Source organism: Hippocampus guttulatus, chromosome 13 (assembly GCF_054856545.1).
Source record: "Hippocampus guttulatus isolate MCC_2025c chromosome 13, RoL_Hgut_1.0, whole genome shotgun sequence".
In the NCBI taxonomy this organism is placed as follows: domain Eukaryota; kingdom Metazoa; phylum Chordata; class Actinopteri; order Syngnathiformes; family Syngnathidae; genus Hippocampus; species Hippocampus guttulatus.
The window spans coordinates 3,383,526-3,398,111 of NC_141273.1; the positions used below are offsets into that span (position 1 = coordinate 3,383,526).

The following is a 14,586-nucleotide window of genomic DNA, read 5'->3' on the forward strand; positions in this document are numbered from 1 at the left end:
GCACAGGTCACTCAACGGAAGCATGTCAGCTTCCAAAGATTTTCAAAACAAGAAATTCTCCGTTCCCTATCTTTAGTAATACAGTACTGTACTTGAAATTATATATTTATTTTGAAAAACGTAACTTAACAGGAAGCACAGTTAAATACAACTCATCTACTGATGCCCTCTTGCAAGTTTCTGAATACGATGATTTCGACAACTGAATTGTTAAAAACAATCTGGATGTAGTTTTGCAATCTTTTGAAAACAATCATGGCGAAAAAAAATTGGACTGATTGGTCGGATATTTTAAAAAGGAGGCTAGCAAACGCAAACCGAGGTAAGTGATAATGCTAACTTAGGCTAGTTGATCTTTTATTTCGGTGAACGATCAATAAATTTTTTCTCGACTGTTTTGTTACTGTCCAGATGAAAGGAGCCAAGAAGAAAAGAAATCTGAAGAAATGGATCTGTTCAGCAAATATTATTCTGAATGGAAGGGCGGAAGTGACAAAAACAAATCCTACAAGAACATTCCTCGATTCTACTTTAGGGTATCAAATCACCTTGCTCACAATTACATTCGTGGACGTCCATCTAATATGAAAAAATGTTCATCCGCGGGAACTTATTTCTTTATTTTTTTAGGGAGAGGTGGCAGATGCACGTTTAAATACCTTTAACTTGGATTCTTACGTAGGAGCTCAGATAATAAGTTATAGGTTTCATTCTTAATTATACAATACAATACATCCTGATTTATATATGACTTAATTAGTACATTATTACTTACTAGGACACATTGAAATTTTATTTTAAAAACGAGTTTTGGTGTTAATTGACAGCTACCAGCTGAGGATGAAGTTTTACTCCAGAAACTGAGAGAAGAATCTAGAGCGGTCTTCCTGCAGAGGAAGAGCAGAGAACTGTTGGACCATGAGGAACTCCAGGTAGCACACATTGACTCACATTGCTTCTAAAAACATTTCAAATGGCCAATATTTACAATCCGAAATGCAGATATTTAGACCACTTGTAATAAAACGTGAATTTCAAACGGAATTCACTCTTATAAAATAATGGGCTGTTACGAAAAGCATGGTCTTATCAACATGCCCTGGCATTTTCCCAAAACCTTGAACTTTTTCATTTCGTAGTGTTTCTTTTGGCTGCACTGCTTCCAATGCATGTGGATGCTTTTTTTCAATCAAATTTAAGTCTACAGTCATGCTAAAAAATTAGAACATGTTCTTTTTTTTTTTTGTCTGACTACACCATGCATTCCCTTAAAAGTGATACATAAAAGTTATACCCTTTTTTTTTAATTCCTCTGTTTGCCCGCCTGTCTCTCTGTAGAATTTGTGGTTTCTGCTTGAGAAGCACCAAGTGCCTCCAGTGAATAGTGAAGAGGCCATGATCAGTTACGAAGCCTATCTGGAGGTGGGCGACCTGGCTGGGCCCAAGTGCAAGTAAGTTCAAGGAAACAGTAGTTAAGTAGCAGCTGACAAGCATGGACCTGTGTAAATTCATTTTCTATTTTTTTGAACTAAGGTAAAAAAAAAAACCACTCTCCTATTAACTGTTATGAAGCTACTGTTAATTCTATATGCAGACAGTTTTTGATACAGCTCTTGTATTTGGTTGGTTTGAATTATGTTGGTGTCGAACATTTATTGAGCCAGGACACACATTTTACAGTCCTACTTATGGCACACAAACATTGGGATTCATTGACTTAATCTGAAGTGGAATAAATACTACTAGTGTGGAAACTAACTGGACTAATCAAGCACATTTATGGCCCAAGACGTATTTTAATATAAATAAAATTAAACAAAAATTTGCAGGATCAATTTTCCTCTAACTAGATGGCGATGCATTACTTTGTAAATGTCAGGGGATTGACTGTTCTACTCATGCCATAGTGACTCAAACAGTGAAAATAAATGTCTGTATCTACCTACACCTTGATCCACATCCTCTGTCTCATGAAAATTGTTTTGGAGACTTCCTTGCTCTTTTTTTTTTTTTTTTTTTTTTTTTGGTGGACGGGCATATCCAGCTAATTGTTACAGTATTATTTTTTTCCCTATGTCAAAAAACTGCTTTGAAAAGGGTTATTAAAACTGCAAAGCAAGTGTTGGCCTCAGACCTCGTATAGTATTGTATGTCTCATTTGTTTTATATTCACAACGTTTACCTGAACATCTCTGCTAATGTTTAGCTGGAGTAATAACATTTTCCCTATAAGCAGGATACCTAATATCATTGCACCAAGAATAAATAATCACCTGCCCCCCTTTTTTTTTTTCCATCAGCAAATTCTTCACAGCCAGAGTGTATGCCAAGCTGCTCCACAGCGACCCCTACGGCAGGATCTCGATCATGCAGTTCTTCAATTACATCATGAGGAAAGGTACAACTTTCTCATCATGACTTCAATTTGTTTTCAATTCTTAGATGTTGATGTTGCTGCCAGGAACAAAAACAATGAAATCTTTTAGTCATTTTAAAGCAGCGTGACAACAGTGTACCTATAATCTGCCTAAAGTAACATCGCTCTATAAGAGCATATGTATTCATTGATGAATATTTGTTTCTATCGTTCTTGATTCAGTGGTTGTCAAATTGTGGTCCAAATAATTTGCAATATATTATTATGATGGATCATGTAAAAACAATAAAGAAAAAAATGTAGCGTATATGTACACATGGAGACTACCTTAGCTTTGGGCCAATGAAAAGCTCATGAATCAATTTCAAATTTTTTCAAGACCAAGAGCATGAATACAGTCCTTTTTTGAGAGAATAAAGGCGTCATTTCCAGGATGGGAGGCATAACAATTTGTTTTTTTTATTATATATATATATATATATATATATATATATATATATATATATATATATATATATATATATATATATATATATATATATATATATACACACACACACACACACACACACAGTATATATTTTTTTGTTCATTTAAATTTCTTTTCGTGTTAAACTCTGAAAAATATAACTTCATTTCCAGAAGATGATTTTTTAAAATCCTGACAAAGTAACAACCCCCCCAAAAAATGTTCAGAGAACTTTTTCTCGAAAACAGCCACCTTTAATTCCTTTGGCTTTCTGGGGCACACTTTGTAAAAGTGTCGTCATGATCCAGCAATATGGATTTTTGATACTCCGGCTGCTTAAAGTATCACCATACCAGTCGTAAAATGACACCAAAGCAAAAACTTTAAACATCAGTCAATAACTGTGAACAACTTCAACTTCATTGTTATTTTCATGAATTCAGACAATTACTATAAACTAATTAGAATACTTTTGATAAAATAAAAGATAAGTTTTAAACATTTTTAAAGACTTGAGAACAATTGAAGAAGAAAAAAAGTATTTACATTTTTACTACCTGTACTTACTACTCATAAATGTACGTATATGGATCCAGTACTGTACAAAAGTCTTGGTCACCATAAGATTTGTTGTTCATTATTTAAACCTTTGGGCAGTATAAAATCTCATTGAATATTTAACATTTGGCATCACAGTCACAAGAACGAAGGATAAAAGGCAATTGATTTGATTGGATATTGTAACCTAAGTCACCAGATGGACCAGTGATTGTAATTAAGTAAAATAACAAAGTGATTTCACCCGCATTATTCTTCTTAACAGAGTTCAGCTTTAGATTAATCGAAAGTCCACATTATTCAGATAATTGTCGTTAACGTTTAATATATTTTGATGGAGTTTTTTTCGTGTCTGGGTTTGAAATGTCCTACTGTGTAAGCCGTCTTTGAGTCCATCTTGTGTGTCTTCATCCATAATTTATGGAAAGGAGCTTCACAAACAAAATAACTGCTTCTGTCGTTTAAGATGAGTGATTGCATGATAGGTTAAGACCCAACTTGATATATCCATATTGTGTGGATCATTGAATGGAAGAACTAAATCCCCAAATTGTGTCTAGTGTGGCTTCATCAGACCCGGATTGGCCTGAGTCTCTATGATGTGGCGGGACAGGGCTTCCTCAGAGAGTCTGTAAGTATTTCCTCTTTAATTCTTAGTGATAGAGCGGTCTATTACCTTTAAAATATAATGATAATAATCATAGGCAGTGCGGTGGCTGAGTTCAAATCTCAGCTCCAGCCTTCCTGTGCTTGCATGGTCTTCTCCAGGTTTCCTTCCACATTCCCAAAACATGTACATTAGGTTAATTGAAGACTATAAATCACAGGTGTCAAACTCAAGGCCAGATCTGGCCCACCATATCATTTTGTGTGGCCCGCGACAGCAAATCGAGCATGTCAACTTTTCCATGATGCTTGCTCAAGTCTGGACCAAAATTTCAAATTGTCAAATGTAATCCATCATAACATAGAGCAGTGGTTCTTAACTCATTCAGTACCAGCCAATTCTAGACCCCCTTTTTTTTTTTAAACCCTAAGTCTTGGAAAAAAGGAAAAAAAACAAGTATCTGGGATTGAACGTGTGGAGTGTGAAAAGACATAAATATGTCTTTGGGAGTAAATGAGTTAACCTTGTTCGAGTTTCCGAACCCAACCAGTTCATATGCACTAAATTACCGAACCCTTCATTAGTGAAAATCAAAAATATGACTTTTTACAAATTCAAGACATAAAAAGGCATTTATTAAAAACAGAAAAAAGTAAATAAAATTTCAAGACATAAATATAGTTGTTTTTTGTTTTTTGTTTTTTTTTTTTCCATTTTACGACGTACTATCACGACAGTCACACGTTGACTACTGAGCGAACTAAATTTCCCGCAGCGCTGAATGGAGAAGCAATCTCATGTGATCGTCTGCAGCCAGTCATGGCCAAGCGGGCGTGTCATAACCAATTGACATGTTGAGTCGGGTGTGTCTTAACCTCCATGGCAGAGGCTGTGTCGAATCCCTGAGACCGATTCACCGATCCCCTGGGGTTCGATCGAACCCAGGTTAAGAACCACTGACATAGAGCTCTTGCAAGCATTATCTTGTTATGTACTTCTTATATTAATGCAAACAGTGGCTGAACAAACCAATTAATCTTGATCTTTGATTTCAAAACTAGATATTCACCAATTCATTGTGCACTGCACATGTAATATATGGAGGTGATTAACCTTTTTTACGGTTTTAGAAAATTCACAGTCATCATGGCCCTCTCAGTCAAACCGTAACTACAATGTGGCCCGGGACCAAAATGAGTTTGACACCCCTGCTCTAAATTGTCTAGGTGTGAATGTGAGGCTTGAGCTCACCTGCGACCCTAATAAGCCATGAAGAGTTGAATGGATGGATAATAGTAGTAATAATAATAATAATATAAAAAGACTGATTTTTTTTTTTTAATTGATTGATTGATTTATTTTTTATTTTTGTAGGATCTGGAGAACTATATTTTGGAGTTGATCCCCACACTACCTCAGCTGGATGGACTGGAGAAGTCTTTTTACTCTTTTTATGTCTGTACTGCTGTCCGCAAGTTTTTCTTTTTCCTTGACCCACTTCGCACTGGTGAGACACTGTTTATAGGCTGATATATGTATCATAAGAAACTGAATTTGAATCATTTATAAAACTGTCGCTACAATATGTATTATATATAGAATTTCATATTTATCTATCTATTTAATTAAAAATAGCTTTCATCACTCAGTATAAGTTATGTGAAATTTCCAGCCAATCACAGATGCAACCCAGGCATGTTTGAACAAACACGGAAATAGCTCCATTGTTGACAAGATGCACTAAACATTTGCTAAACGAGGATATGAGAGTCGTGACAAATGTTAGCTGAGCTCTTTTCGCGACGCAATTACACAAAAAGTCAATACAGTTTGTGTACGTAGGGCCGATTCTGTCCAGCTTCACCAGGGCCAAACGGCTTTGAAGAATGTGCTCCCACATCACATACACGGCACATAGCGTATTTTCCAGACTCGAAGTCGCTCATGAATAAAAGTCGCACCAGCCATAAAATGCACCTCTTTATATTAGGTGCATCGGATTATAGGGCGCACTGTTGGGTTTTGAGAAAATTGAATGCTTTTAGGTGCGCCTTAGTGTGTGGAAAATATGGTACATGAAAGTGTAAAAATGAACAATTAAAGCAAAGAAAAAGAAGCTCCCCTCTCTTTTGAAGCAACTGCAGCAGAACATTATACCGTAAAAGAAATACGTTGATGCAATAGCGATCATGTTTTTAAAATAATTTACCAGGAGGACTAAAACATCACAAATATATTCCTTTTAAGAGCTAACTGAAACAACAATTGAAATGAAGAAAACCTGTGTTTTCTTTCTATACTCAAGGTACTGGTATTTTTCTTTTTCAGGAAAGATTAAAATCCAGGACATCTTGGCTTGCAGTTTTCTGGATGATTTATTAGAGGTAAGCAGTTTTTTTTCTTTTTAATTTTGTTTTTATCCAATATTGTTTTGTGTGTGTGTGTGTGTGTGTGTGTGTGTTCAATTTAACACCATTAAAGGGGAAGTCAACCCCATATTTTCTCTTGAGAAGAATATGGACGGCCATTTTGCTACTAACTCTCGACCAAAAATGACATCACAGTTGCTCAGCTTCAGAAAACAGGTGAGTCGTGATTGGTTGTTACCTGGCAGGTGAGTCGTGATTGGTTGTTACCTGACACCTGAGCAACTGTGATGTCGTGTTCAATTGACAGAAAGAAGAGGGGTGGATTTTGCTGCTTAACTCATATTCCACCAACACAATATTAATCTGTTTAGACTAGCGGAGGCGCAAAGAACATATGTTAAGAAAATTAGTGGGTTGAGTTCCCCTTTAATGTGCATCCTCTTAGTCGCACCCGTGCTGGTTCCGCTCGAACCCTTGTTTAATTTAACTGTCAATCATCCATCCATCCATTTTCCGAACCGCTTGATCCTCACTAGGGTCGCGGGGGGTGCTGGAGCCTATCCCAGCCATCTCCGGGCAGTAGGCGGGGGACACCCTGAATCAGTTGCCAGCCAATCGCAGGGCACACAGAGACGAACAACCATCCACGCCCACACTCACACCCAGGGACAATTTAGAGCGTCCAATCAGCCTGACATGCATGTTTTTGGAATGTGGGAGGAGACCGGAGCACCCGGTGAAAACCCACGCAGGCCCGGGGAGAACATGCAAACTCCACACAGGGAGGCCGGAGCTGGAATCGAACCCGGTACCTCTGCACTGTGAAGCCGACGTGCTAACCACTGGACTACCGGGCCGCCGACTGTCAATCAAGCATATGTTTTCACATTGTTTTGTCAATCCAACCTTTTTTTCTATCAATTCTATTGCATTTGGTAAATACTTGATTGATTTGTGACAGAAAGATCCAACCTTAAGGCTCATAGGTTGATTGGGCACTCGAAATTGATCCGCGGTGTGACTACGAGTGTGAATGGTTGTTGGTTTGTGCGTGCCCTGCGATTGGTTGGCAACCAAGTCAGGGTGTTTTTCAGCTTCATGCAAGCTCACAATTCTTAACTGCGGGGGATTCATGGTTAACATTAGTCAATGCAATAGACAACTCAAAACTCCCAAGGGTCTGATTTACTGAAGGTTTGCATGTGCAAAAAAAAAAAACAAAACGGGCAGACAATTCGTTTGCAAAACAGATAACTTTAGCATTTGCAATGTGAGATATCAAACACAAAACAAATTGCGATGGCTGATTTTGACAATGCTAATCATGTTGACAATGTTTGTTCCGTAAAAAGCCTGGAAATCGTGTCAGAGTAGTCTGTCAATTGTTATGACTGAGATGAAGGTGACAGCACATGTAGAAGTCCAACTAATTCTGGCTCCTTTTTCTTGCAACCGGGTGTATATTTTTCTCACGAATTGCGGTTTCACTTGCCTGTCCTTCTGTCTTTCCAGTTAAGAGATGAGGAGTTGTCGAAAGAGAGTCAAGAGTCCAACTGGTTCTCGGCACCTTCAGCTCTCAGAGTATACGGTGAGTGAGCATCTGCGTTTTTTTTTAACTCGCAAATTATTTATGTCTGATGTTTGAATTTTGTATGGACATATGTATGCATTACATTGTATTCAGTGGCCTTTCAAAACAAAGTCGTTTAGATGTTATGGTGGAGAATCAGATCAATATACATCCTGGCTTTTATGCCTATATTCACTGTCATTTTTGTCTTTGTGTGACAGGGCAGTACCTCAACCTGGATAAGGACCATAACGGGATGCTGAGCAAGGAGGAGCTGTCACGCTATGGCACAGCCACGCTCACCTCAGTCTTCCTTGAGCGAGTGTTTCAGGAATGCCTCACTTACGATGGAGAAATGGTACATTTCTTGGACTCTTATTTCTGTATTTATTTATTTTTGGGCCATTCATAAACACGAAAGTACAGAGCCCCGAAAGTGACATGGAAAAAAAAAAAATCCGTTCCCTCGCAAAGTCTTGCCGCCGCTCACATATTTTTGCGTTCCCACGTAAACCTTTTTTTTTTTTGCAAGGAAACCCTTTTTTTAATGCTCATTTCTGTACTTCCGGTTCATTGTGCGGGTAAATGAAAGTAACAAAGATGGAGCATTTTTTTCACCCATGGGCGAGTTTAATTGAATTTTATTTTGAAATTGGCCAAAGACAAAATCTGCTCTAGATCTGCTGGAGGCTGTAAATTTCCCCAGTGTGGGACAAATAAAGGATATCTTAATATTAAGCACAGGTTTCAAATAAGCAAAAGACATCTGAAGCGTACTGTCATCCCTCATACCGGCGCGCGCTAGAGCAGTGGTTCTTAACCTTGTTAGAGGTACCGAACCCAACCAGTTCATATGCACATTCACCAAACCCTTCATGACTGAAAAATAAAAATCTGATTCAAGAAGTGTTCCTTTAGTTTTGCCGGTGCGAGACTAGAGTTGCTCAATTTGCATGACAAATCATGCTGAGTACCATCACGTTCCGTGATGCATGTGAATCCATGTTGTACATATTCGCCTGCCCACTTTCTTTCTTTGCTAGACATGGTTAGCATGTATCAAGCCTTTTTTTTTTTAAATCACACAACGTGCTATCATGACAGTCACACGTTGACGACTGAGCGAACAAAATTTTCCTGCGGCACTGATTGGACAAGCAATGTAATTTGATCATCTGCAGCCAGTGATGGCCAAGCGGGTGTGTCATAACTAATTGACATGTTGAGTCGGGTGTGTCGTAACCTCCATGGCAGAGGCTTTGTCGAACCCCTGAGACCGATTCACCGAACCCCTGGGGTTCAATCGAACCCAGGTTAACTTTTTCATTCCGCAAGACGTACTTGTACGTCTTTTTAAAATTAGGCCCCGCCTACCAAGGACGTACTTGTACGTCTAAGTCTTTTTTTTTTTGCGTCATAGAGAGGAGAAGGGTCTGATGCAATCTGTGAATGAGAATAAGCCGTTTGCATTGTAAATAATGTGAAAAAAAGCGACCAGTAGGTGGCAGTGGTGCCTCACGTGCTTGAAATGCATGCTTTTACAAAAAGCTCTTTTTCTCCATTTTTTTGCCCAGGAATCGCCATTTTCATAAAACTTAGCCATTTTGTAATGCCAATTGCTGAAGAATGGAAAAACATTTTTTTTCTGCTGAAAGAAGAGAGTCCAAACGTTATTTTGGTAGGCTCCATGTTTATATAGCATTAGAACCAAATATTCTGTGGGCCTTGCAAGATCGGTCAAAATCCAGAAAAACGCTGGGATTGAGGCGGTTGCTCCAGTGAAAATGGCTGGGATTGAATGAGTTAAGAACCACTGCGCTGAAGGCTACAGTCCCTTGCAAAAAAATAAAATAAAAACTTTGCGTTACCATGCAAAGTTTGCGAGGGAACGCAAAACAATTAAACTCTCCTCATCAACATAATCTTCATTCGTGGTTTCTTTGGCAAGTTGCTTTGTAAACACATTTCTTCATTCAATATAAAAAACTTGAATTGTGCATGACAATGAATTTTGAATTATTCTAATGTCTTGGTTATTGTTTTGTTCAACTTTTTTTCTTTTACCAGGATTACAAGACATATTTAGATTTTGTGCTGGCCTTGGAAAACAAGAAGGAGCCAGCAGCGCTGCAGTATATTTTTAAACTTTTAGACATGGACAATCAAGGATACCTCAATGTCTTCTCCCTCAACTATTTCTTCAGGGTAAAAAAAAAAATCAAATGCAATCAAATCACGTTTACGTTATTTATATAAATGCTATTGATCAAAATCTGCACATATCTCATTTGGTGAACATGCATTTTAGACGATCATTTCTTGTTTGATTTGTTGCTAGGCCATCCAGGATCAGATGAGAGTGCATTGTCAAGTGCCTGTCTCCTTCCAGGATGTCAAGGTAAAGTCTCACACACAACCCAAACATTTTTTGGGCTCCTTTCAATGAATTTCTGACAGTACTTTCTGTCCAGGATGAGATCTTTGACATGGTGAAGCCTAAAGACCCCTATAAGATCACACTCCAGGACTTGGTAAACAGTTGTCAGGGTGACACGGTCACCAGTATCCTGATTGACCTCAATGGTTTCTGGACATATGAGAACAGAGAGGCACCTGTTGCCAATGACTGCGACAGCACAAACACAGCCAATAATGATGACTCCTAAACAAAATGATAACTGGTCCTCAGCCTTTTTTTTTCTGCCATGGTTCGCACAAATGAATGTTTTTCCACAGGGGTGACGCCATTAAAAAAAACATCTCTGCCATTTTATTGCATTTAAATCACCAGCTTTAAAACATATGAACTGAAAACGAAGGTAACTCGAGTACTTCAACATTTTATTGACATAAACTACATTTTAAAAACAAAATGGAAAGGATGAAAAGACAAAATGGTTTCACTGTACTACTTAACAGTACAACAAATGTAGTATAGAAAATAAGGCAGGGGAAAATTTGCCCCCACAGGAATAATGAATTTGCCAAGAAATGTTTTGTAAATGGCGGCCCAGTGGTTAGCGCGCAGACCTCACAGTGCAGCGGTTGAATTCCAGCTCCCGCCTCCCTGTGTGGAGTTTGCATGTTCTCCCCGGGCCTGCGTGGGTTTTCTCCGGGTGCTCCGGTTTCCTCCCACATTCCAAAAACATGCGTGGCAGGCTGATTGAACACTGCGAGAGTAGCTGCCTTTGCAGCAACTCCTATACTTCTTGTTCTTCTACTTTCTTCCTTTCATTACTTTGCTGCTGTAAATTGGGAAATTCTCCATTGTGAGACAAATAAAGGTTTTCTTGCCGTAGTCTATTATTGGACTGCGATTGCTTTTTATCAAGCCACCAGAGGCAAAACGATGGACACAATCGTGACAGAAGTAGTTTTATTATGTTGAAATGAAAATCTGATGGAAAAACTGAAATCCTCTGGATTGGATGAATGGATGACATCATATAGTCAAGATGCATAGACAACATATAGGCACTGAAATATCTGAAACAGAACAAATCAGGATTTTTGCTGCTGCTTTGAATAGTGTTAAAAGACCCTGCTGCTGCTATCCTTGTCAATAAAGTCCGTTGGTAAATGTATTTTTATTTTTTTAGAAATCAAGCTCTAGACAAATCGCTGATGCCAATGCAGTAAGATCAACCAGTTTTCCTACCGTGTTAACGGAATCCTGTTTGAACAAAATGCGAGCATAAAAAAATAACATTAATATTATTAATGAATAATTATTACAAATAAGTAGATTAGCATTCATCCTCGTCGCAAGTAAAGAGGTTTTGGGTTGTCAGGAGGGGAGAGGACAAGGTGCTCTGTTGTTGTCCGGAGTGTTGAGAGCTGCTTCAGGCTCGTGGTCAAAAGAAACATTGACAAAAGAAGCTCCTATTGCTTCAGGCTGCTCAATGGTTGCCGGAGTCGGGTCCTTCTTCTCACTCTTTCGCTTCTCTGCAAATTGATGCTCTGCCTCATCAGCCAGACGGTTCTCCTCCTCTTCTTCCTCCTGCTGCAGGACCACATCATCGTGTAAAATACTTCAGTCGCTGTGAGGCTAGTCACCCAACAATAACAAGTCTGACGTGGATTTCACCTACCTCTTTCTTAATACGGTAGTACTCGTCGATGGCGTACTGGTATTTAGGAGCGGTAATACCAAAAAGAGAAGCAAGTTTCTCTCCCATGTAGTCACACACTGAAGGACACACATGCAACACAAAATAAATATGACTACCGGTAAATTGTCTCTGTGTCATCTGGTTGTGATTTGACAGAAATAGGGTGATTCTAGTTCGCGTTTTGACCATTCTAAAAAATGTTGTTGTTTTTTAAAGCAACATTTTTTTGAAAATAATTCTACAATACAACAAGGCTAAACTGGGAGATTTATATTCTCAGACAGTGCGGACCCAAATCTTTCATCCAGCACTGACATTCCAACAACTCCAAACTTGAGGTTTGCACAGAAAGAACCTGAAGATAGTTGCAGTGGATATAAAGTCAAACCACCCCTGTTCAAATTCCACATTTTTGGAATATTTTAAAAATGAGACCAAGATAAATCATTTAATAATCATCATCATAATAATATTAATCCATCATGAATGTAACCTTCATTCTGCACAACTCAAATGAAAAAAAAATCAAATCATTGAAGAGAAAATATAAAAGGCATACCAATAATCTGGCTGCATATGTATGCACACCCTCAAACTAATACTTTGTTTCACGCAGTTTTTATGACAACACTCGGTTTTTGGAGGGGAGGAGTCTATCAGTGTGGCCACTTTTTATGTAAATGCACACTTCTTCTTGTTTAAAAAAAGGGGGGGGGGGTTCATCATTTTAGTTGTACACCCAGTTCTTAGCAATGTCATTGTTGTGCCGTGTTTTTCTCAATTGATGATTTATTTTGTTTCATTTTTCCTACCACTAAAACCTGGCTAACAGGGGTCTGTAGACTTTTTTTTATATCCACCCTGTACAGATTGCTAGTATGGTAGTTAAATGTAAAGGTCCATGTGGACATTATTTAAGGGGCGTGTTACCTGAGATAGTTGAGGTGGCCATTCTCCACATGTGGAACCAAAAATATGGGCCCCATGTCAGTTTCGACTGGAAAACAAACGTGGGGACAATCTTAGAACAAAGTGGCATTAGGCTGTTTTCTTTTTTTCACAAGATCACCAGTAGAGACAAACAGAAAAAAATGTAAAGTCAATGACATACGATTCATTTATGTTATGAGGCAAATCAGGCTAAAACTAAGCACAGAGAGCAGTGGTTGTCTCACAAACAAGATGCATTTAGTGCAATTTATTGACATGTACTGACGTACCGTATCCACATTAACCACCCTTTTCTCCACAGGCTCCTCTTCCTCTTCGTCAGTACTGTACTCCTCCATTGTTTCGCCACTAGCAAAGTAGATGGTCCTGCGGGGAAGCTTAACCCTTCCCTGCCTCGCACCTGAGTCGCCCATCTCCACTCTCTCGAAGTCTTCCACCACGTCTTGACTCTTAACAAGCACATGCACAAGCCCTATTTATGTACTGTTTATCTTTTATTATAGTACCAATGGCAATAGCTTTTTATTTCACTGCAATAATCTCAGATGACATTATGTCTCACGTTTCAAATATGCAACACTTTGTTATATGCCCACGTAGGCTAGAACGAAACCAAAGCAAAATCAAAAACACAACAAAAAGCTGAGGGGAAAAACGTCACTGATGGTTTGAATTAATTGTACTTACGACGAATCATCCCAAACTGGCATTAAAACGATCAATATACATTATTCGGGACGCCTTCACACGGCTATCGCAAGCTAAGGAAGTGAATCACAACATGTCAGTCGACTTCGATCAAAAACGAAACCACAACATAAAACGAAGCCTTGCGTGGACTCACCTTATTACCTTCCATAGTACGTCCCAATGAAACGTTTATATTAGTTAAATACAATGACAAGTCTGCCATATTACGAAATGTTCTTCGAGCAACCTCGATGTTATTACTGTTTGTTGAAAACACAGATATTAGAATCACGTAGATGCAAGTTGGATGCAAGCACCTCCGCCATATTTGTTGTGGCAAAACTGTCCCGAAAAACATTGGTCCGCAACCATTCATGGGAAGAGTGAGGGGCTTGGTTCATAACGTATATTTGAGGCATATATGCGCCGTAAAAATCAATTCATTATTATTATTAGTTATTTATTTTGAACTACATAGCTGTACCACAAATGTGTTTTGGGACCACTGTTATATTGACAGCAAATGTACCTAACTTCATACAGCAACGGCCTACACAGTACAGTTCATCTCTCTCTCTCTCTCTCTCTCTCTCTCTCTCTTTCTCAGACAAACACAAACACGCACACAAGGTTGGTCAGCTCCAGCAAGAAATGGGTAATTTGTATCCATCAAAACATTGCCACATTAAAAAGGGCGGCGCCGTTAACGTACAATTCAGAGGCAAAGGGTAATTTACTGGAAAATTTTGTCTATGGGTACGCTCCGCCTTCTTCTTCTTCTTCTTCTTCTTCTTCTTCTTCTTCTTCTTCTTTTGATTCTTCTTCTTCTTCTTCTTCTTTTTGACTGTGACCAAACAATATGAACTTTCCAATACCGCTACCC

At 38.6% G+C, this 14,586-nt stretch overlaps 2 protein-coding genes across 3 annotated transcripts; one reads left to right on the plus strand and one right to left on the minus strand.

Annotated features, from left to right (window-relative positions):
- Positions 1 to 111: 111 nt before the first annotated feature.
- Positions 112 to 11,253, plus strand: ppp2r3c (protein phosphatase 2, regulatory subunit B'', gamma). Its single transcript, XM_086127468.1, has 13 exons — positions 112 to 322; positions 412 to 536; positions 828 to 932; positions 1,339 to 1,451; positions 2,301 to 2,398; positions 3,965 to 4,035; positions 5,386 to 5,518; positions 6,340 to 6,395; positions 7,893 to 7,968; positions 8,172 to 8,308; positions 10,018 to 10,155; positions 10,289 to 10,348; positions 10,422 to 11,253. Exons 1-13 carry the CDS (start codon positions 256 to 258, stop codon positions 10,614 to 10,616), a joined length of 1,374 nt encoding a protein of 457 aa, XP_085983594.1. The 5' UTR covers positions 112 to 255; the 3' UTR covers positions 10,617 to 11,253.
- A 59-nt stretch (positions 11,254 to 11,312) lies between these two features.
- On the minus strand, positions 11,313 to 14,015 carry fam177a1a (family with sequence similarity 177 member A1a). 2 transcript variants are annotated; one of them, XM_086127469.1, is made up of 5 exons: positions 13,858 to 14,015; positions 13,283 to 13,462; positions 12,993 to 13,059; positions 12,042 to 12,139; positions 11,313 to 11,953 (listed from the first exon to the last, which is right to left on the minus strand). In XM_086127469.1, exons 1-5 carry the CDS (start codon positions 13,924 to 13,926, stop codon positions 11,738 to 11,740), a joined length of 630 nt encoding a protein of 209 aa, XP_085983595.1. In that variant the 5' UTR covers positions 13,927 to 14,015; the 3' UTR covers positions 11,313 to 11,737. The 2 variants fall into 2 exon arrangements, with proteins under 2 accessions (XP_085983595.1, XP_085983596.1); XM_086127470.1 differs by lacking the exon at positions 13,858 to 14,015 and adding an exon at positions 13,701 to 13,803.
- Between the last annotated feature and the right edge of the window lie 571 nt (positions 14,016 to 14,586).